At 40.7% G+C, this 25,027-nt stretch overlaps 1 protein-coding gene across 2 annotated transcripts in view; it reads left to right on the top strand.

Moving 5' to 3' along the window:
- LOC122788853 (N(4)-(Beta-N-acetylglucosaminyl)-L-asparaginase-like) overlaps positions 1-25,027 on the top strand; it is an 802,551-nt gene that overhangs the window by 678,007 nt on the left and 99,517 nt on the right. The window contains exon 9 of one of the 2 annotated variants that reach the window (XM_044055752.1): positions 10,634-10,735. The exons of the other annotated variant lie outside the window; for it this stretch is intronic. Within the exon in view, the coding sequence (XP_043911687.1) occupies positions 10,634-10,735 (102 nt within the window). The remainder of the gene's footprint in view (positions 1-10,633; positions 10,736-25,027) is intronic. 2 annotated transcript variants of the gene reach the window in all.

Below are 25,027 nucleotides of genomic sequence, written 5' to 3'. Positions count from 1 at the left end.
TCTACATTTACGGTCATGCCTTTTGTCTTAAGCTGGATATTTCTTTTGTGTTGCACAGTACATATAACTCCTGCCACATTTCTTTCCTAACCAGGTTCAAACACTTGCTACATATTTTGTGAACAATACATCTTATTTATTTTCTGCACATTTCTGCATTTTATGACATTTGCGAAGTTGAACAGGTATAGACCAGCCATCAGTGAGCATCAGAAGAAACGTAAAACATATAGGAACATGTATCAGAAGCCAGCAAAGATGAGTGGGTGTAGCAGAAAGGGATGCTACAGGTTACTTCACATTCCATATATGTATATAAAAACACATTCTTGGCTCTCTAAATCAAAAATAAAAAAAGAAAATCCCAGCATGCCATAGCTTGTATTGAGATTTTGTGTCTGTCTTCATCGGATACTCAATTTGCTTTACATTGTGTAAGATGTATTAAAATTAAAGGAGATCAGTTCAGACAAACCATGATGTGCAGGATTTATTTTACATATTTCTTTATTTTTGCATTGATACATTTCTTCTGGCTGCCATATCCAGGATGTGCTGCCTCCCTTACCATTTCAAAAAGTGTTTTCTGTTTAAGAAACAAGACTTGGCCTTCCCTGTTCTCTTGAACAGCATTCTCTCTCTGTGATAGTCTGTTTAGGTCATTAAGGACATTTATTAATTTCTCTTTGCACAACAAGAGCAAACTCATCAAATCCTAGGTATGCCTTTTATCCTGAGGTGAGAAAAACAGGCAGAAAAATGAATACCCCTTTTAAGCATCATTATTAAATTCTCATGTTTAAACAGTGACATAGGCACACATACATTAATTGAAAATAAGAACAGTAATGACATTGTCATTATTTGCATGCATTATACATGTTTCCTTTTAACAGTTATGGCCCACTTAAGGTTGGAAGTGTTTGCATGGGTATTTTTATCCAAGCAGACTCCAAAGAATTTTTCCTCATGTAGGTGGTAAATGTTGGAGGTGTGATGGGGATAAAGAGATAACTGGACATTTCTATATTTTATGACAGTTGAGAAGTAGAACAGGTATAGACCAGCCATCAGTGAGCATCAGAAGAAACATAAAACATATAGAAACATGTATCAGAAACCAGCAAAGATGAGTGGGTGTAGCAGAAAAGGATGCTACAGGTTACCTCACGTTCCACATATGTATATAAAACACACTCTTGGCTTTCTATCGAAACATAAAAAAAAATAATTCGAACATATCTGAACATATGTTTTGGGAGTGTAATGAGTTGACAGATGTTAACAAACTACTCTGTCAGAAATATTGGGTGAGCAAATTGGTGTAACTAAAAAAGTGATTTTTGAGCTGGGATACAGGATCTGAATTGCCTAGACATAGTAAGGACTTGTTAAGTTTAATTTTGGTGGCTGCAAAAAGGCAATTGCTAGAAAATTAAAATCAAAGACTAAACCAACTGTATTTAATGTAGTGAGTATTGCAACCGAGATAAAAGAACTGGAAGAGGGTTCTTTAGAAAAGGGTAGGAGCAAATTCCATATAAAAAATGAAAATTGTGGGAACAATACATGTCGAATAACGTTACGGAGGAGGATTAAAGTTTAACAGAATGCAGGAATTGATCAATTTATGTAATGTAGGATTGATGATAGATATATATAAAATGTTCAGAGCACTCATCACCCTATGTCTCCTAATAAAATTTTATATTACTAAGCACTGGACGGATCGATCCAAGTTATCTTGGAAGGAATTTAAAATTCTAGCAATTAAATACATTACTTCCCAAAAAATGATAATAATCAATCCTCGTAAACGAGCTGCTTACCAAAAACTATGGGATTTTATCTTCCTTCTTTTGACTGATGATTTAGAAACACCTCCTACATTCCTATACATGTTCCTTGACTATCATAAATCTGTTAATGATATCCCCCTACAACCGAAGTAAATCCCTCCATACTGATCTTAGCGTGGATTGTTTATGTTTCTCAATTCCCCTTTCTCTGCCTCATTACTTTATGATTTATATGTGGTTGTTGTAGGGTTTTGGTGGTATATACACTAAGTTTCTTTTTGTATCTTATGTTTTAATTATTGTTATTTGGAGTCTTTATTTTATGCAGCAGTCTTTTCTTCTCTTCCTTGTATATATTGGCACTTATGTATATAGGTTATTATTTTGGATTTTTGTATAGTAATACTTTTACATAATTTTTTTTTGTTTATTATTAGCTATGTTGTGTGGTTTCTTGTTATGTTGGTTAAAACTATAAAAGGAAATAAAGAATGTTTTGAAAAAAAATAAATAAATAAAATGTATGCAGTGTATAATATTTTAATTGTGAGTATGTTAACATGGCTTGTGTTCTTTTATATAAATGTATGTTTGCCAATGTCTTAGATGATAATTTGGTGGTAAAAAAACTATCATGGTCTACTTCAACATTATATAAATTTCTCAGTTCCTGCTTTCCCTTAAACCTCTTCATTTTCCTGAACATTATTCTGCATGTATTGTTGCCAGAAATCCATTTATTGTGATGTAATTTGTTTTTTCTATTTTTGTAAAGATTCCACATCTAGTTCTTTTATCTCTTTTACAGCATTAAGTACTTCAGTTACAGTTGTACAACTTGATTTCCATTTTCTAGCTTTTCTGTCAGCCAGTAACATTAAACTTAGTAAGACTTTGCTATCCCTGAGCAATTCAATTTCTATATCCCAGGTCAAAAAACATTTCCTTTCTTAGAACCATTTGTTCTCCCAACATTTCTAATAAAGTATTCCATAGGATATTTTTAAAATATGCCAACCCATTACATTCCCAAAAAACTTTTCTCAACCACCTTTCTTTTTCATACCATACCTCCAGCATTTGCTATCTACTTCAGAAAAAAAATCTCTGAAGTCTGCTTGGGTTATAAAAATACCTGTACTGTGTAGACATTTCCAAGCAATCATTCCTCAACCTTCTGAACTTTGCTGCATACTTGGAAGCCATACAGATTTCCTCCCATTGTCCTTTTATAGGCTACCTTTCCATTCTTTCTTCCAAATCTTTTGTAACCTTCACTGATTTGCTATTATAGTTACTATGTAAAATTGTATATACAATGCTAATTATCTTTTTTTAACTGAAGCTTGTATTCTAAACTCAACTAAAACCTCTACCAGAGCTAGACTTCCAAGATGGCTGCATATGATCAACAGCATAACTTCAATTCTCCCAGTGAGGAAACAGAAACTGAGAAAAAAAGAGTGCCATTGAAAATGCTATTTTAGCAAAATTAATTTACTGGCTAGTAAATACAAAGCCTGGATGCCAGCAAAGAAGAAATTTGGGAAACCTGAAAGAAATGTAACCAGAAAAGGTGTAGAGAAAACATTGTCTGTGAAGGATTCTGCAGCTGTTCAGTTTTGGTTCAAGTTTCCAGTAAGTCAGAGGAAAAATAAGTAAGTTGTACTCAACAGTTGATTAAAATAAATGAAATACTGAAGAAGTAGATCAATTCAAACAAGAAAGTGCTGGAAAAATAGAAGAAGCTTTAACTAGCCATTCAGATGAACTGATAAAACTGCAAATAATCAAAGGTTGACATGAAGAAAAAGCTGTCTGAATATGAGGTTTCTCAAGAAGAACTCTTAAAAAAACAGTAGAGGTGGGTGGGTGAAGCACACATGGAAAACCTGAGATTTTTCTGTTGTAAAAGAGAAAATATAAAGAATAGAATGTATTAATTGTATGAAAGCAGAAATAAGCAAATGGACTGGTGTTCCACAGCAGAATTTGTTAATTGAAAGGACACATTAAGTATATGCTCCAAACCTGGCCATGAGAAAGCAGCCAAGGCCTATATTAGTAAAGATGCAACCATACCAGCAGAAAGAGTTGATCCTGACATTGTGGCAGAAGGGCAAAATATTAAAAATTGAAGACAGGCAGAGTGTTTGTAGAAAATGATTATTCACTGTAACCTGACCAAAAAAAGAAGCAAATTTATCTCAGCAAGCAGGGAGTGTAGAGAGGCAGGCTTGACATTCTGCTGCTGTATCCAACTATCTTCAAAGAGTTTTCTCCTGGAGGATCATAACAGGCTAAGAAGGAAACTAAACGTTTATCCAACAAAACGCAAGTCAGCAAGGAGAAGGGGATTCTGCTTCTCATTTTCCTAAAGGTAAGGTTCATAGAGAGACTTTGCCAGTGAAACCTTTTCCAGTGTTCCAAAGGAAAATGCTTGAGAGACAGAAAAAAGCAAAGGAATTGACTAGAGGAATCAGCAGTACTTTGGACTTGATCCAGAATCTGGTGTTGGAAGATGGAGATGAACAGGAGGAAGACCAGCAACTCTGAAATTAGTGAATAAATGGAAGACTGTAAAGCATCTTATCACATTTGTGAAATTTGGTTTTGCAAGAAAAAGTGGCTGAAAAACACTGGACTTTTGTTGACTTTGTTAAACTTCTGGGTGGACTGTAAATCATATACCCCACTATATAATTAATGTTTAAAAAGACAATAAAAGGGAGGAAACTAAGTAAAACAATTTTTGTTCTTAGTATTTGTGTAAAGCATTTCATAATATAAACTGCATGTTATATACAGTAAAATAGTTTTGTATAGTGGTAGTCGGGTATTTTAAATGTGAGGAAGTATTTTCAGTGACTGTTTTGTATATGTTAAAAGTATTAAAGTAAACAAATGCTTTTGTAGTTGTAGGAAATATACATTTTACAGTATAGCAAGAGAAAAAAGGCTGGGCAAAAGCAAGTTTAATGTTCATGTGCTGTGGTCTTGCGCTGGGATTGGGGTGAAGTATAAAAGTGCACTGATTGTATTATATGTAGAATTAGGATGTTTTGTTTTTTTATTTTATAAAGGTGAATGTCTAGATTGATGCCTTTGGTTTAAGCTGTAAACAGGTGATTTTGTAAGCATGTAGGCTTTAAAAATAAGGCAAAATGATGAACACCATGCAAATGCTAAGCTTCTTACAATTGCAAAAATATTAGTTTATATTTTTCCACTGGCAAATGTTCACTGGATTCAAGATGTCTACAGCTGAGGGCAGCTGTGTGTTCTTCTCCGAGTGAAATGTGCAAAGATTCATTACTGAGTACATTTCCATAGGTGCAAGCAGTTAATCTTGAGAATTCTGAATATTCTTTGCCGAGGGAATGCAGAATTTAAAGGTACAATGGCAAGCAGTTCAGTGAAACAATTAAGTTTGAATTTATTTGAAGTGAATAAGAGATAACAACCTCCCTATCAGCATTAATATTTTACTGCAGTTAATAAATATTATTGTACAATTCGATTGTATTTAAAGATAACCAGTGCACTTTTTCTTAGGGCTAAAAGTTAATGTTTTCTGAAAGAATACAAGCTGTTTTTCATATCTGGCAGATGAGGAGAGGTAAGAAAAGAACACACAGCAATCAGCGTAAGTGGGAGCACAGGTTGTAGCATGCGCTTTAACATGGCTAACCTTAATTTTAGGCTAGATAATGCCTATAGATGCAGTTGTCATTCTGGGGCAATGTTTCCCTTCTGTAGGGTTAAACTTTATATTTTGAAGATGTACATAGTTTTGTGTGTTTTTCCTAAGTTAATGGGAGATGGTGTCGATGTTCTTCATGTTTCACTGTTGCAGTCATTACATTTGGGTAATCCTTCTGGCAGGTTGCCCTCAGCCGGCCTGAATTCCAAAGTCTTGGGTCCTGCATTGGCTGCTGTCGCCCCTTCCCTGATGTCAGGTCATCAGGGGTATAAAAGAAGTGGCCGACGCCATTTTCTTCAGTCTTTCTTGCCGCGCGGTACCTGAAGCAGAAGCAGTTTGCAAGTGACGGTCGGCAGACTCCTGAGATTTTCGTGTTTGAGTTTCAGATCCGAAGTCTTCAATAAAGCTAAGTACTCCATTGGGGAAACTTTTTTCTTGCTCCAGACCGATGTCAGAAAAAGTTAATAATTGTATTTCTTGTGGAAAGCAAATACCTCATAAGGATTTTCATTCTTACTGTATTCCTTGCCTAGGCCCTGATCACAACATTACTGGTTGTCGGTTTTGTGCTAGATTTAACCAACGCACTATTAAGCGTCGGTATGATTTTGCTTTAAACTTTTTTGGACGCCAGTTTAATTATCCTGAAATGTTGTCAGATAGCCATCCAACTACTGGAGTTTACAAAAAACGCAAAGAAAAAGATAGAGAAAAACAACCGAGGCCCAAAACCAATGACGAAGCTTCTCCTAAGCCAGTCGCTGGTTCGCCGGTTCTCAGTGAGGTGCTTTCGCAGCCCCTGACGCCCGCTACCTTAGAGTCACAGGCCACTACCGACTCCCACGTGGAGTCGGCCATGCCGCTGGATACTCAAGGTATTGGAGCCTCAGACGCTAATTCCTCAGATGGGTCCGGAGCCACTGAGCAGGTACCGGCTTCTGAGGGTGTATTCAGACCTAAACATCTTTACATTAAAATGACTTCAGCATCAAAGGCAAAGACTAAAGCACCTGCTAAAGCAAGGAAACAAACTCAAGAGCCACGTGGACAGGCCTCTATGCCCAAAAAACAGATGCTCAAAATGGCCAAAGACTTGATTACTTTGATCAGGGGTTCCCATCCCCCTCCTGATAAGAGGCCTAGGCAAGACACTGACTATGAATCTTCAGATCAGGTTTCTATTTCTTCTGATTCCTCTTCTGATCAGGAATATTCTGTTCCCCCCTATGAGGATTCTGATGCTGAAGAATCTATGCCTTCAGCATCTCCTCCTGAGGACTATTCCTTTGGGGAAACCTTGCATATCATGAGGGAGCATTTCCGCTGGGAGAGCCAAGATTTTTCAGAATCTAAAAAGAGGCTCAGGAATTTTCTTTTACTACCTCAGCACAGGCCTCTAGCCATTCCACCTGTGTTAGACATTGTAGATGATGTATTTTCGGAGTCTAGTCTGACCCCTGACTCCTTTCCCCCAGCTCCTGTTAAGCCTGACAGATATTACAGGGTTCCTGACTCACACAAATTTCTTTTTAGAAACCCTGCTGCTGACCCAGAAACTATTTCACAGGGTCCAATGGGAGTTAAGGCTTCCACTGCAAAAAACCCAACCCCCTCTGACAGAGATTCAAGGGCACTAGATAGATGGGGAAAAAAGGTTTACACATCTGCAACTTTGGCTATAAGGGCCTTCAACTGTCAATTTCATATGCTTAAGTATCAGCAGCATGTCATGGGATTGCTTAAACAGAAAATGTTGTTAAATTCTGAAAGTGCAGAAAACAAGGAAATGCAGGATTTATTGTATGCAGCAGAACAAGTTGGAAAACATATTTTGCAATGTGGTTTTGATTCTTTGGAGGCCTCCTGCAGGGCCGCAGTTACGGGTTCTGTAATTAGGAGGCATGCTTGGTTAAAGGAACAAAATCTGCCTGATCATGTTAAAGTAAAATTACTAGATGCACCTTTACAGCATGATACTTTGTTTGGTGTTAAGGCAGAAGATGTATTAAAGAAAATGGAGGACAAAGCTAAATCTATGCAAACTGTCAAAGATTTTTTACAAGTACAGCCACCTAGGTTTAGTAGACACTGGCCTACAAAGAATTGGTTCTTTCCTGTGTCAGACAGACCTCAAAGGGGCAGATCCAGATGCCCTAGGGGCCGATCCCAGGCACAAGGTTCTTATAGGCCCAAGCAATGGGGGGCTTCTACCTCCAAAGCTGGAGAAGATAGATCACAAACAAGAAGATGTAAAATAAAACAAAAAAAAGAAAATTTAAAAAAGTGTGTGTGTGTGTGTGTGTGTGTGTGTGTGTGTGTGTGTGTGCGTGTGCGTGTGTGTGTGTGTGTGTGTGTGTGTGTGTGTGTGTGTGTGTGTGTGTATGTACGTGAGTGACAGCAAGATTGATCAAGCCGTTATTTTACACTTGGTAAGCAGCACTTTTGCTGTTTAGCAAGGGTAAAAGTAAATGAAACATAAAAAACTGTGTGTGTATGTGTATTTATGTTTCTGTCTGCATGTGTGAGTCTATGCATACTTGCGTGCATGAAAGTGGATGTATATGCGAGTGTGAAGAGTGAGAGAGATTGACCACTGGTGGCAACAGCAGTTGAGGTTTGCATACCTGTTGACCTCTTAGCTCAAAATATCTCCATAAAGCCTAAAGTAAAGAGGGAACAAAGGCTCAAAATAGGGACAGGTTTTAAATATTGCTCTTATAAAATCAAAAAGTTTCTGTAATAAGATTTGTGTTAGCATGCATTTTCTGAAGTGCAAGTGTGTAGATATTTGGCTGTATTTGAGAGAGAGTGAGTGAGTGAACACAGTCGACCACTAGCAGCAACATTAAAGAGGTTTGCATACCTCTTGACCACTTAGCTCAAAAAATCTAGATAAAGCAGAAAATATAGGGAACCAAGACTTAAAAATAAGAACAGATTTTAAATATTGCTCTTATAAAATTAGAAAGTTGCTTAAATAACAGGATTTGTGTTAGCATGAATTTTACGAAGGAAGTAAAGTCTGAAACTCAAACGTGTCATTATTAAATGATGTCAGTCCCCAATGACAAGCAGCAAACCACACGTTTTTGGAGCAATGGACCAAAAAATGAAGTAAATATCTGCATATTTTTTAACATGTTATATTTTGGCTGCATCTTGCACGAACTACAGAATGAACTAACCCCCCACTTAAACACGCTGTTCATCCTCAGCCTCTCCACAGGCTACGTGCCCATAGAATCGTGCACAGCAACGGTTATTCCACTCCACAAAGGAGGGGCCACAACTGACCCTGGTAACTATTGCCCCATAAGCCTGACTAGCCAGGTCTGCAAGGCTATGGAGCGCATCATCGTGGAACTCATTAACAAAGACATTGGGAACCTCCAAACACTTGACCCGACCCAGTTCGGCTTTGTTAAGGGCAGATCATGCCTACTAAACCTGATTGACTTCTTCGAGACAGTAACCAAGGCCACAGATGAGAGAAAGGTTGTTCACACAGCCTACCTTGACCTCGCTAAGGATTTCTATACCATTTCCCAGTCGGGTATTACAGAAAAACTCACCAGCCTGAACATAAACCCCTACGTCACGAGATGGGTTGCCAACTGGCTTACAGACAGAACTCACACGGTAAGAATAGCGGGCTCCAGGTCCGACTCTAAACCAGTCACAAGTGGTGTCCCGCAAGGCTCGGTCCTGGGACCCCAACTGTTCGGCATATCCTTCTCAGAAGTACAGGCAAACACAGGAGGACTGTGGCTAACCAAGTTCACCGATGACTGCAAACTGGGAGCCATAATTGACTCTCCGGCTGACACGGACATCCTCCAAAAGGGCCTTACTGAGATAGACACCTGGTGTCAAAGTCATGGCTTCAAGCTAAATGCCAAATAATGCATAGTCATCCCGTTTGGGAAAAACAAAACACCCGCAAATTACCACATAGGTGGCAGCTCCCTTAATATAGAAGTGGTAATAAGAGATCTGGGGACCCAGGTAGATAGTAATCTCTCCATTGACAATCATATTGCCAAAGTAGTTAGGAAATCCTTCTATGTGGCCCATCTAATTACTAAAGGGTTTGCATCTAGAAATAAAGAGGTTATAGTGCCCCTCTACTTGTCACTCATTAGACCCTTCATAGAGTACAATGCCCCATTTGGGATGTACCTCATAAGATACTTCCAACAGCTGGAGAGACCACAAAAGTACCTCACCAAGAGGATTACTGGCCTCAAACATATGTCCTATGCAGCCCGACTGAAAAACCTCCGGCTGTACTCAGTGGCATATCGCTTACTCAGAGGTGATCTCTGCCTGACTTACAAAGCCATGTCCAACTCAGAATTGATGGACGTGCTCCACCTAAAGAAATCCAAGTCACTGCGAGCCACGCTCTCTAGTGAGCTAAACCTCGCAACAACAATAAATAGAACATGCTGGAGGGACAGATTCCTGTCACAGAGACTCCCCCATGCTTTGGAACAAAATTCTAAACTACATTAGGCAGAGCCCCTCACTATCACTCTTCAAGAGAAACCTTGACGAGTGGATGGGTAACAGAAAATACACCTTTGGGATCACTTCATTGGCTCTGTTTGACAGAGGATCAGTTAATTAATCAGTGGGGCAGCGAAAGCCAACACACCCTGGCTAGGCTTATAAATGCCCTCAGGCAGATAGCCTAGTACCTACCTATGAACCTATGGATGTAGAGTACTTCCTCCAACACCATTTACATATACTACAGCAAGTTTGAAACATTAGGCAGAGGAACTATTTTACATCAAATATATATAAAAATATAGTAATAAAAATAATAAGCAAGTAAAACAACAATTATACAGACAGCCCATTATCTAAGTGCAATAATGCCATTGGGCTGGCATTATTTACACATTAATATACACCCTGTTGGACATTATTGCTTGTGTTCATAGTCTAATTCCTGATGCTCATCCATCTTGATTTATTTGGTGCATCAGAGGGATGTGTGGATGTAGGCATCTCAGCAGCAAGTTAAAGTATTCTGTTATAGTCCAGTTGTAATTTTTGTTGAACATATTTTTTAACTTTTTCAAGATATGCTCCTAAAGCAGCTATCCAACCTTTTCTGTTGCAGGGTTTCTCTCCTGCAGCTGCCTGTCATTCCGTGATTCAGGACATCCAGCATCAAGCCGGAAAAAACATGTTTGAGTTTGGACTGATTGCAATGAATATGAAGGTAACAATTTTGATTACCACTCTGAATCCAAAACATTTTAGGTAGAGAGTTGTCACTTACACAGTTCTCAGTTAAAAATATTTTTTTAAAGCTTTGTATCTAGTTATTTGTTTTTGTCTAGTATTTTTTGCTTACATTTAGTGCTTCTGCATACATTTAAAACTGAGTTTATTAATTGGGTTTTGGTTGATTGCAAAAGGCTGTTGAGAAGTTTTATTGCAATACAGATCTTTTAACTCTAGGATTTCTGGGAGGAGTTGTACATCATTATATGAAGAGCATTAATAGCTAACTAAACTAATGTTTTCATTCTGAATGTTATGTCACTCTCTCTGCAGAGGTGTGAAACTTTATTTTATACTACATGCTGCCCCTCTTTCTTTTTATGTGTTTTGTCATGTTTGTTACACCCGTTTTATTAAATATTTTTTTATTGCCAGCTTAAGTTCTCATTAATTTGTGTGTTTTTTCCTTAAATTGTACACCATTACAGTATATACCAACTAGCTGAAATACATCTTAGTTTATTAAAACAGATTCACGGTGGTATTCTAAAATAACTTGTGCTGAATAAGCCACACCTGAGCTTTCAAGGCTTAGCTAAATGGCTTCTTAACTTGTGATCAGTACATAGTAGGTTAAATGGCATTTATTCATACACAACCAGTTGAAAGTCCTAGTCAGTGACCACTGAAGATAACCATAACAAAAACATCAACAATAAAATATTAAAAGGCAGCTAGTGAGCTTCTCGCTGGTGTAGTGGTTTGGTTTCATTAGCAGGCAATGGAAAGTATTGTCAGTGGTTCTGTTCCCACCAAACGTGTTTAATTTTTTTGTTTTCATTTTTGATCTCATGTGGAACTGTTGACCCGTTCAGTAAAATGGTTGCAGTGGTGAGGAGGGGACTTTGTTGCTGTACTTTAGTGGTGGGAATTGTCTTGCTGTACTGTGTTGCTGCTGTTGCTTCATACATTTATTTATTTAATTAATTTTAATTGGTAGTAAGGTTCTTATTTCTGTATGCATTTACTTATGAATATGCATGTTTGCGTAGCACTGCTTTGCTGTTCCTGTAGTCATTATCTTTAACGATCATGGGCAAGTGCATTCAGTCTCTTGTGTATGACTAAATACCATTCAATCTACTTATGTATTGATCATAAGTTAGGTTACCCAGCTAAACATAAGGTGATCATGAGAGACTTCTTGTCAGTTTTGTGTAATTTTGTGGATTACAGTACTACTGTGTTAATATTGCAATGTGCATTATTCAAAGCACCTAATGTTGAAAGCTTTGTGGATAACATTGCATCAGAATAACAGAGCATGTTGGAAAATGGATAATTCTTTGAATGCTATGTTAGTATCGCTACTGTGACAACATATGCCTGAAGTCCATGGGCAGATGTAGAAAACTGCAAAGGTGGCTACTGTATAGACCTGTGACTCCTGTGAAGTCATAGAGAAGTAACTTGCTCAAGGACCAATGCAGTGTGTTTGAATGCTTAAAACAATAATAATTCCACAGTCAAAAACAAGACAAACACACAGACACACACACACACACACACACACACACATTTGAACAGACATAGTATGGCATACCTGCCGGGGCCACGTACTTATTGTAACAATGTTCATAGGCACTATTTGTTGATTAAAAGAAGTGTTGGTCTGTGCTGACCAGTGAAGTTGTGCAGTGTTTCACAGCAGGGCAACTATAGATTCACCTCTGCATACCTGTAACTCAGGAAGACAGCAGCACTGCCGTAAATCCTGTGTGTGCTGTGGGACCTGCAGAATATATCTGATTAGCACAACAAACAACAAGCAAAATAAGCTAATATACACTTTATTGGTATAAACACAACCACAGCATTGCAAAAGTCTTATCCTCCTCATGTTTCAGGAACCCTGGATCCAGGAGTATATCTATAGGTTTGATTTTGGAAAGAGGTAAGTCAGTGTTGTCTGCAGAAGAGGGCTATGTGTCCTGCTGCATATTTAGACAGAATGATAACTCTTACCAGTGTTGTTGCTGTAGGAGTAATGGACATTACCCTGAATGAGCAGTGAAATTTCAAAGCCAGGAGGGACATGAGTTAATGAAGAGTACACCGCATAATAATGACCTGACCACTGTAGACGTGGCTGTCTCTGAACACTTGGGAGCATACATGAATCTCCAATAACCAAATCAAGAACATCTTCCATCATAGTATAGGACATGATCTAGAATGTATTCAAAGAGATGCCAATGCTCTGCCAGGCTCTGAAAACGTGCTGGTTGCCACACAGCAGCAGTGCTACATGCATTTAAATCCTTTGCAAGCAGCTTTCAAAGATTATATCCTGAGTGCATGCTGATGTCACAGAAGTTTAGGCTTCAGTGCTGTGATGATGATGACATGCACTTCTTGTTGTTCAGCACTGATGCCAGTATCTGGGATCTCTCCATAGATCCTCTTTTGGATGAGGCTCAGTGCAGATACTATTATATTTTGCCAACTGTTCACAGCTCATGAGTTGGTGAAACTTGCTATTGGTGCATTTGATGTACACATGTATGATGCTTCTATAGTATTTTTGGGGGCTTTGAGGTAAGAACCTGAGAACTGCAGGTGCTATTGTAGCCTCCCTTAATAATAACTGACTTTGAACCTTTGTGCACAGTGTGTGTTGCACCATCTTTTCATGTTTGTGAAATTAGATCTTTCCATCTTTTTACCTGCATCTAGTATTAGATTCATCATGAGAGTGCAGTGGAGATATGTCTCCATGGTACATCTGTTTGGGTTTATGTCCATTGTTGTGGCACTGGCATTCTGCTCACCTCTTTCTATGACCCTCTGTAGAAAACTGCATATATGTAGGCTGTAACTCCATGACTATCTTTCACATGACTATATACAAATGCCTGTATAAGCTCAATAATTGTATACAACTGTACCACTTGCTGAATGTCTCTGTAGGTGTCAAACATGCATGTTGTTTCAAGCTAAGACTGGAATTGGCCATGTGTGATCAATACCATCCATCCATCCACAACCCCTTTCTCCCATTTTTACAAATGGGGTCAGGATGTCAGTTCAGCAGTGACAATCAACTAGAGCCAAGGATCACACTGCTGGGTGGCTAACTCTACCCCTATTAACACATTCAGATAAATAAACTACTTATTGCATTCCATTTAGTATGTAACAGGGTGCCTGAGGGGCTGAAGGGTATTATGCAGTGGTGATGTATAGAAGGTACAGCATAGTGACTCAGCAACCATCATTTCCAACTGCACTGTAGTCTGTCCATCATCAGATCTCTGTTGCCCTACTATGTACCCAAAACAGAGTTGAGGGCAGCAAAGGCACCTGCATAATTAGCTGGAGAAATGTAATGTGCAGCAGACCATATGCCAGACTACCACCTGGCAGAACAGACTTCTGCCAACAGCCAGGGACAGAACATTTAGACTGACTTTAACCATTCTGTCATGCTTTGTACACTGAGAGTATGAATATCATCTAAGGATGTTTTTGATATCTCACTTCTCATATAAATGGAGGACTACCTGGCTTCAGTTTAAAGAAACCTGCCCCTGTGATATTTGTGTTGCCTCATATTTGTAAACATTTAGTTCTCTGACACTGTTTATAAGTGTTTAATGCTTCTGCCACCCATGTTTGTCTGGCATGTTGTGCTTCTGCCATTCTCACAGCTGTGATTTTATTGTTGTGTCTCTGTGTTATTGTCTCACATTTTTATTACTTGAGTGGTAACTATTAATATTTCTGATACTGTCTGTGCCATCTTTCCTACTTGTGCCTTGCTGTGCTGAAGCCATACCTCTCAGCTGTACAGATTTTCACTGAATGTCCATATTTTTGCTTCATATTTTTGGTCCATTTTTCATAAAGTTGTGTTTTTCTCTCAGACTAGTGGCAAATCATTTAAGACTGAAGTTAGAAAATAATGATAGACATTTCAGTTTCAGGCTTCATATCCTTCAGAAAATTCATGCTAATGCAAAACCTGCTATTCTACATTCTAAGTTTGTAAGAGCAATATTTAAAAATTGTCCTTATTTTTCGGCCTTTGGCCCACTTTTATTTATGCTTTGTCCAGATTTCTTGCTCTAAGAGGTTGAGAGGTATGTGCGCTACCTATGTCATCATTTCTTACATTAGTTCATCAAGTATCCACCATGCTGTGTTGTATCTGTCTCCTGCCCTACTGTCACCCCTCCATTTCCTTGCATTGGTCCCATCTTGTTGGGGATTCAGTGTGTTTTGATGGTTTCCTGTGTTTTTCATGGACTGCTGCAGTGGCTCTGTTTACAGGCTACAGTTTCACACAGGCACTTTAATGGGCATCTTTGAGAAGTCCCAGAATCCCTTGCGTACCACTGTTTTATGTATGCATGAAAATTATTGCTTTTGGGACACACAGTCAGTCACATACCTAACTTGCACTGTTGTGCACTCAAATGGCCTGTCAGGAATGTACACATTTTAAAGTATGATTCTGCATTGAGTGTCTCATTCAAATTTTTTTTTTTAATTTACATGCTGTCAAAGTAGTTCTCAATTAAGTTGTCATCAGTAAAAATATATGCCGTCTTTGGTGTTGAGATAGCATAAAAAAGATCTGTTACCCAGCTACAGCCTTCATTGGACCCTGGGTATTAAGTCATAAAATCCTCTGGTAAGCTGTCCTTGCATTGCAGAACAACAAGTAAGATAGAGTTACCAAACTCTTAGCTAAACTTGAAGTGTTTAAACAGAAGGTGGCTCACTTTGAGGGAAAAGAGACATAACTAACAGAAGTGGAGGAAACATGACTGTAATAGTGACTGATTTCTTTAAAGACTATATTGTTATTACATAGGTTCATAGGTAAGTACTAGGCTATCTGCCCAAGGGCATCTATAAGCCTAGCCAGAATGTGTTTGCTTTCGCCGCCCCCTTAGATTAGTTCCCTGTGCCTCTGACTAGCAGAGCCATTAGTTCCCTGTGCCTCTGTCCAGCAGAGCCACTGCAGTGATCCCCGGGGTAAATTTTCTGTTTCCCATCCACTCGTCAAGGTTTCTCTTGAAGAGTGTTAGTGAGGGACTCTGCCTAATGTAGATTGGAATCCTGTTCCAAAGCATGGGGAGTCTCTGGGACAGGACTCTATCCCTCCAGCACGTCCTATTTATTGTTGTGGTGAGGTTTAGATCCCTAGAGCGTGTGGCTCTCAGGGATTTGTTTTTTTTTTTTTAGGTGGAGCATGTCCATCATTTCTGGGTTGGACATGGCTTTGTATGTCAGGCAGAGATCCCCTCTGAGTAAGCGGTATGCAACCAAGTACAGCTGGAGTTTCTTCATTCAGGCTGCATAGGGCATCTGTTTGAGGCCAGTAATCTTCTTGGTGAGGTACTTTTGTGGACTTTCCAGCTGTTGCAGGTGTCTTGTAAGGTACATCCCAAATGGGGCGTTGTACTCTATGATGGGTCTGATGAGTGATGAGTAGAGGGGCACAATAACCTCTTTTGTTCTAGATGCGAACCCTTTTGTGATTAGATGGGCCACATAGAAGGATTTTCTAACCACCTTGGCAATATGATTATCAAAGGAGAGATTACTGTCTACTTGGGTCCCCAGATCCCTTATTACATTTTCTGTATTTAGGGGACTACCACATATGTGGTAGTTTGCGGGTACTTTGTTTTTTCTAAAGGGGATGACTATGCACTTTTTGGCATTTAGCTTGAGGCCATGATTTTGACACCAGGTATCCGTCTCAGTGAGACCCTTCTGGAGGATGTCTGTATCAGCCGGAGAGTCAATAATGGCCCCCCAGTTTACAGTCATCTGAGAACTTGGTCAGCCATAGTCCTCCTGTGCTTGCCTGTATCTCTGAGAAGTATATACCAAACAGGAGGGGTCCCAGGACTGAGCTCTGGGGGGGGATGCCACTTGTAACCGGTTTAGAGTCCAACATACAGCCTGCAACTCTCACCATGTGGGTTCTATCCGTGAGCCAATTGGCAACCCATCTTGTGACGTAGGGGTTTATGTTCAGGCTGGTGAGCTTGTCTATAATACCAGAATGGGGAATGGTGTTGAAAGCCTTTGCAAGGTCTAGGTAGGCTTTGTGGACCTCCTTTTCCTCGTCTAAAGCATTGGTAACTGTCTCAAAGAAGTCCACCAGGTTTAGGAGGCATGATCTGCCCTTAACAAAGCCAAACTGGGTAGGGTCCAATGTTTGGAGATTCCCAATGTCTCTGTTAATGAGTTCCATGATGATGGGCTTCATAGCCTTGTAGACGTGGCTATTCAGCACTTTGACTCTTAATACGACTTCAGAGCAATAAATCTAAGAATAACTGAGCTTGAAAGATTTTTTTTTATTTTTTTTTTTTGGGGGGGGGGCAGACTTGAGTGACTTTCTCAGACTTTGCTACTTTGCTCACATTTCTGGCTTTGCCTTTGCATGATGCAGGAGTACAGCCTTCCTTCTGGAATTAAGTTTTCTGTAACTGAAGTGAGGGCAATTGTATTTCACAAATCAAGAATGCCTGTCGGAAAAAATTTTGCTGATGTGAGGAAAGAACAGTAAAATCAAAGACATTTCTCCATTCTAAAATTCTCATTCTGCTGTTCAGAGATACAGTCAGGAGCAGCCTTAGGTCAACTGGTGCCCTAGGCAAAAAGGTTACATGGCACCCCCCCACCACACCACTCGGTGCCCCCATCCTGGTCTACTTACAGCAAATAAATGCTGGAAAAGTGCCCCTGTTAGATCGGCGCCCTAGTTGGCCTATGCCTAAGGCCGGCTATGGATACAATGCATCAAACCAGAAGGAAATGTTGAATAGCAGTTGATTTCAAAAGAGGACTTGTAATTGAACACTCATGAATAATTAATTAATAGAATCTCCAGGCTGTGCTAATCTGCATTATAACAGTGTAATACAGCACTGCTGTGTATTGCTGTCATTTGGCCCACAGTGTGGCCTTCTTTCCTAATAACTCTGCACTCATCAGAAATGGAAAGCTTTTGCTGAAGTAGAGGGAAGAGACTTTTGTCATTGGGTATACATTATTCTCTTCCATTTCTAATTCATTTAGAATAATAAAAAGATCAAACAACATGGATTATCTGTACTTGAAGATGCAGCAAAGTGACAGAATCAGTCAAGAAATATTCTGCCAGCGAATAAAGTAGTATTCATAGGGTTGGTGAAGACAGTGATGAACAAAATGTGATGGGGACTGCGTGTCCACACTTAGTTTAAATATGTCACGTAAATAGCTTTCCATTGTTGTAATTAGTAACATTCTTTCAAAAATCCAAATTCGTGATGGGAGTTTACACTGAGTTGTATAGGTCTCACAGGTTTCACAATCAGGTTATAAGACCATTAGGTAATGAGGGTTCAAGAGGCCATATTCAGATCTTCTTTCATCTACCTACAGGTCAAGTTTCTTCTTATGGTCTTTTTCAAATTTTGAAATCTTATTTACACTGAGAATTTTCTTTCAAAGCCTTAGTATAACCTGATTAATTTCCTTAGCTAATACAATGAAAAGAAGTTAATGATATAAATCTGATGATGTTCTTTTCATTCTTCCTCATGAATGGGTTTCGGATCCGACTCGGCCGCATCTACCAGACTTCGGATCCAAAACTCGAGCTCCTCCCTCTACCCATAATGCTCCATTCCCTCCCCAACTCCTCCGATTTTGTTTGCCTCCATTGAGATAGGGCAAACGATCCAACTCAAATCAGTAAGCTAGTTCATTTTTGGGTATTATATTGCCTTTTTCTCACTTTAGATATTTTACTGTGGTTAACATTAACTTTCTGTCTACTTTCCTTCCTCCCTCCAGTTTTTCGCTGGTGCTAGGGTCTTCCTTCCAGTCATATTCCTAGTACCATTTTCCTCTGGTACTTTGACCAGTAATTCTTTCTGCTATTATATCTGTATCAATAAATATATATATATATATATATATATATATATATATATGTATATGTATATATATATATATATATATATATATATATATATATATATATATATATATATATATATATATTCTTCGTGTTTCACTGTTGCAGTCATCACATTTGGGTTATCTCTGCCAGGGTAGCCCTCGGCCAACCTGAATACCAGAGACTTAGTATTTCTGCGTCGGTTGCTGTCGCTTGGGGACTGACATCATGCTGTCAGTGGTATAAAGGAAAGCAGCCGATACCATTACATCAGTCTTTTTTGCCATGGAGCCCGAAGCAGAAGCAGTTCGCACGAGTGCTGGTCGGCTGCTACCTGTGTTTTCATTTCCAAATTGAAGTTGAAGTCTTCGAAAGCTAAGTACCCCATTGGGGATCCTTTTTTCTTCCACTAACTGATGTCAGAAAACGTTAATAATTGTCTCACCTGTGGAAAGCAAATACCACACCAGGACTTCCATTCTTACTGTGTCACCTGTCTAGGCCCAGACCACGACGTCCCTTGTTTTCGCTTCTGTGCTTTGTTTAACGCCAGAACTATTCGTCATCGTGCCTTTATTGTAGCCAGATATTTCCGTTTACAGTCTTTGAATTCTGATATGGCTTTGGTAAGCCATCCGACAGCAGATCTTCCGAAAAAGCGTAAAGATAAAGACAGAGACAGACTGCACAGGACCAAACCTTCCAACGACGCTTCCATTAAGCTGGTCGTCAGTCCTCTGGAACTCAGTGAGGCGCTTTCACAGCCCCTGATGCCCGCTTCAGTTAATTCGCAGGCCACTTTCGGAGTCCGGTATGCTGCAGAACTCTTCTTTGTCTAAGGATCCTGTGGTCGTCTCTATCTTGGATGGGTCCAGAGCTGCTGTGCAGGCATCGACTTCTGAGGAAGTCCTTTGCAACACCGAATCCCGACATAAACCAACACCTTCTTTCGCGACTACCGTTCTTTTGAAAACAACTGAGTTCCTAAGGCCCAGGGGTCGAACCATACCCAAAAAACTGACTACCCATTCTCAGCCACCTGCTCTCTTGCCTCAGTCTCAAATGCTTAAAATGGCAGAAGACCTTATCATGCTGATTAGGGGAAGCCAAGCCTCTCCCTGAAAAATTAAAAGAGATCTGTCTCCAGTAGTTTTGTCTGAACAAGAATTAGATGAATCCGATGCATCTGACTGTGAAGACTTGCAGCCCTTCTCCACACATAAGGATTCTGATGCAGAGGAATCCATTCCTTCAGCCTCTCTCCCAGAGGATTTTTCCTTTGGGGAAACCCTGCATACCTTAAGGGAGCATTTCCAATGGGAGAGTCAAGATTACCATTAGTCTAAAAAGAGACAAAGAGATTTCCTGGATCTTCCACAACACAGACCCTTAGCCATCCCCCCAGTCCTGGATGTGGTGGACGATGTTTTCCTTGAAACCAGCTTGACTCCAGATACTCTCCCTCCTGCTCCCAGAAAACTAGACAGGTACTACAGAGTCCCTGACTCACATAAATATCTTTTTAAAAATCCAACTGTTGACCCTGAGGTCATTTCTCAGGGGCCAAAAGGGATTAAAGCAACCTCAGCTAAGAATCCCACCCCCTCAGACAGGGATTCCCGAGCACTGGACAGATGGGGTAAAAAAGTATACACCTCATCTACTCTTGCTATCAGGGTACTAAATTGTCAGTTCCATATGCTTAAATATCAGCAACATACCTTGGAACTACTTAAACAAAAAATGTCCTCCTTTCCTGCATGTGCAGAATCTAAAGATTTGCAAGACTTAATACATTCTGCAAGTCAAGTAACTAAACACACTTTGCACTGTGGTTTTGATGCCCTAGAAGCTTCTTGCAGGGCAGCAATCACTAGATCTGTCATTAGAAGACATGCATAGCTTAAGGAATAACCCCTGCCAGACCATGTCAAATCAAAATTGTTGGATTGTTGGATGCAACCTTGCACAAAGATAACTTATTTGGCACTAAAGCAGAAGAAGTCTTAAAAAAGATGGAAGAAAAAGCAAATTCTATGCAGTTAAAGATTTCTTACAGATCCAGCTCCCTAGGTTCAGCAGGCATTTTCCCTCCAAGCACTGGTCCTTTCCTGCTCCAAGTAAACAGGCCCAGCCTAGGCCCCGTGGAAACAGACCTCCGCAGACAGCAACCCCAGGGGTTGCAGAGATCTAAGCAGAGGACTACCTCCATTTCAAAACCAGGGAGTTCTAAGCCACCCCCTTATGGTACGAACTCGCACTGACTCGCCTTCTCCCGATCTCACCTCTGCCCACCTTCACATACCCCTAGGAGGAAAACTCTCCTTTCACTCAAGCACCTGGGTCACCATTACCAAGGACCAATGGGTTCTGAACATTGTGTTAAGCAACAAAAAAGTGTAAAACTCCACAACATCAAATATTTTTAATAAAAAAAGACAAAACTTTCAGATATAGTATCCTTCTTCAGTGTCTTACTTACTTGAAGAAGGATACTATATCCGAAAGCTTTGTCGTTTTTTTATTAAAAATATCTGACGTTGTGGAGTTTTACACTTTTTTGTTGCTTAAAGCAGTTTTGTTTCGTATTTCTCCACTTCACTACTTTGTTCATTTCTTTTTTTGAGATTTTCTGAACATTGTGTCTCAGGGGTACAAATTCTCCTTCCACACCCTTCCAACCCCAAAAGGGTTCCTTCCCAGATCTACCACCAAATCAGTGGGCAGAGGCTCAAAAGTAAATCCATTCCCTGCTCTCCTTAGGGGCAGTAGAGCACGCTCCTGCAGAACAAATAGGCCAAGGCTTCTACTCCAGACTTTTTCTGGTGCCCAGAAAAGAGGACACTCGGTGCCCCATCCTCGAGCTATCCATTCTAAACCCCTTTCTGGTGATCCCAAAATTCAAAATTCTCACCCTCCAGCAGCTGCTACCCATGCTCTCCAAGAACACTTAGCTAGCCACCCTGGACCTAAAAGAGGCCTACTCCACATTCCTATCAGGGAGTCCTGCAGAAAATATCTCCTCTTCAGGGCAGGATCTCAACACTTTCACTTCTCTGCACTTCCCTTTGGCTTATCTACTGCTACCAGAGTTTTCACAAAATGCCTGGCTCTAGCAGTTGCCTTCTGCAGACAAAGAAATATTCAAATTTACCCCTACTTAGATTCATAGGTTCATACTAGGCTATCTGCCCTAGGGCATTTATAAGCCTAGCCAGAGTGTGTTTGGCTTTCGCCACCCATTTTAAATGAATTTTGCTATGCCCTTTTTCGAGGTTAGTATACTGTGCCTCTGTCTAACAGTGACACAGAAGTGATACCCGGGGTAATCCTACGATCTCCCATCCACTCATCAAGATTCCTCTTGAAGAGAGTCAATGAGGGACTGTGCCTAACCTGGACTGGGATTTTATTCCAGAGTGAAGAGAGCCTCTGGGTTATGAATCTGTCCCTCCAGCATGTCCTATTTATTTCAGTGCTGAGGTTCAAGTCTCTCGAGCGCGTAGCTGGATGGGATTTGGATTTTCTGAGGTGCAGCATGTCCATTAATTCCGGGTTGGACATGGCTTTATACGTCAGGCACAGATTGCCACTGAGCAGGCGGTATGTCACTGAGTAGAGCTGGAGTTTCTTTAACCGGGCAGTATATGGCATCTGTTTGAGCCCTTTGATCCTCTTGGTGAGGTACTTTTGGGGTCTTTCCAGTTGCTGCAGGTGTCTGGTAAGGTACATCCCAAAAGGGGCATTGTACTCAATTATGGGCCTGATGAGGGATGAGTAAAGAGGCACAATGACCTCCCCTGATCTAGATGTGAATCCCTTCATGATTAGGTGGGCTATATAAAATGTTTTTCTAACCACTTTGGCCACGTGGTTGTCAAATGAGAGATTGCTATCAACTTGGGTCCCCAGTGCCCTAATTACTTCTTCTGTACTTAATGGATTACCACCTATGTGGTAATTTGTGGGCACTTTGTTTTTGCCAAAGGGGATGACTATACACTTTTTGGCGTTTAGCTTGAGGCCATGGCTCTGGCACCAGTTGTCTGTTTCTATGAGGCCCTTTTGGAGGATGCTTGTGTCGGCTGGAGAGTCGATTATGGCACCTAGTTTGCAGTCATCTGCGAACTTGGTCAGCCACAGTCCTTCCATGTTGGCCTGTACCTCAGAGAAATATATACCGAACAAGAGAGGTCCCAGGACTGAGCCTTGTGGGACGCCACTTGTAGCTGGTTTGGAGTCTGACATGGCTCCAGCAATTCTAACCATGTGGGTTCTGTCCTTGAGCCAGTTTGCCACCCATCTAGTGACATAGGGGTTTATATTTAAGCTGGTGAGCTTATCTGTAATGCCCGAGTGGGGTATTGTATCGAAGGCTTTTGCAAGGTCCAGGTAGGCTGTGTGGACCACCTTCCCCTCGTCAATGGCCTTGGTGACTGTTTCAAAGAAATCGTCCAGGTTTAAGAGGCAGGATCTGCCCTTAACAAAGCCGAAGTGGGTAGGATCCAGTGTCTGTAGGTCCCCAATATCTTTATTTATGAGGTCCATGATGATCGTTTCCATAGCTTTGCAGACCAAGCTAGTTAGGCTTATGGGGAGATAGTTTCCAGGATCCGTTCAGGCACCACCTTTGTGGAGAGGGACCACTGTTGCTGTACGCCACTCTTTGGGTACATATCCTGTAGTAAGGCTGAGATTGAACAGTAGTTTTATGTTTGGGTTTAGCTCTTCTTGGAGTTCATGTAGGACGCAGCCCGGGACACCGTCTGGTCCCATTGATGCTGTGTTTTTTGCTTTGGAGAGGGCGGCTCTTACCTGAGCATCTGAGATGTCAGGGGGGCAGCAGTCTGCTGGGATAGATATTTGCCCTTTGGTGGGGAGGGGGGGGGGAGTTTGCGCTGAGCCTGTCAGCTAGGATGTTGGCAATGTCTGTGGGTTCGGTGTATTTTTTGTCATTTTGGACTAATTCTGAGCATATCTGGGAATTCCCACCCAGGTTCCCAATATAACTAAAGAAAGCCTTGTGATTATCCTTAGTGTCCTGTGCAATTTTTCTCTCGAAGCTGGCCTTAGACGATTTTATGAGTGCCCGTAGTTTTTTGCTAATACTGATCAGAGATGCCTTCCCTTTTTGGGATTTTGCTCTATCATGTAGTAGCTTCCTCCTTCTATTGTATAGTTTGTTTATGGCTGGGGTCCACCAGACAGGACGTCTGCCTTTGGAGGACTGGGTCTTGGTATTATTTGGGATTGCATGATCCATGCATTCCTGAAGGTGTTCATAGAATGCATTTATAAAGGATTCTGCAGTGTGGGCCATATTTTCCACAGGCCCAGGGGCTTTGAAGGATTCCACCTCAGTTTTGAGGAGTGTGAAATTTGCTTTAGAGAAGTTTTTCACTGTGGTTTTCTGGGCAGGGGCTGGGGTCGGGATGTGAATATCCAGTGAGATTAGTTTGTGGTCTGATCTTACCAGTGAGGGATACACTTCTGGTCTGGAGCATAGAGTCCCCATGTTGGTGATGATCAGGTCCAGTATGTTTTCCCCCCTTGTGGGAGTGGTAACAAGTTGTTCCATAGCATTTGAGTTTATAAATTCTAGGAACCTTTGGGCTAGGGTGTTGGAGCTAGAGTAATGCTCCCAGTCTATGTTTGGATAGATGAAGTCACCCAATATAATGGTGTTTGGAGAGACCTTCATATTTTCCAGTGTTCTCAGGAAGGCCGAGTGGGGTTCCTGGGTTTGGGAGGGTGGTCTGTAGCAGGCTATAAACTGGAAGGCAGTTTTACCCACTGTTAGTTGCACATGGATAGTCTCTAATGCTTCGTGCTGTGCCACCAACCTGGAGGTGTGGGTATCTTTGATGAATATTGATACTCCCCCTCCTTTTGTGGTTCGGTCCAAGTTTTGGGGCCAGAAAGCATGGTATGAGGTATAACCTGGTAGTGCTGGGGTGCTCTCAGGAGCCTTGAACCAGGTTTCTGTTACTTCACAGATATCGATGTTCTCCATGCTAAGGAGAGTTTCGAGTGCATGCATCTTGAAGTTTAGACTTCTGGCGTTGAGTAGCATTACTCTTAGTTTCTTATCCCTTGTGATACCTATGGAGGTGGGTTTGTCTTTTGAGCCTTGCCTAAAAAGGCACTATGGGGTAGCAAGAGCCTTTGCCAATATCCGAAAGCCCAGGGGTGACAGGTGCAAGCCGTCCCTATCGAAGCATCGTGGCTTGTCGAGCATGTCATCCCAGGCTGACAGGCATTGGATCCCCTTTGAATGACACCAATACTTAAGCCAATTGTTGAAATTGATCATCT

Source organism: Protopterus annectens, chromosome 1.part2, assembly GCF_019279795.1.
Source record: "Protopterus annectens isolate FY-2018-M chromosome 1.part2, PAN1.0, whole genome shotgun sequence".
NCBI lineage: Eukaryota > Metazoa > Chordata > Ceratodontiformes > Protopteridae > Protopterus > Protopterus annectens.
Note: the sequence above shows the minus strand (reverse complement) of the source record. Positions and strands in the feature narration are given on the sequence as shown.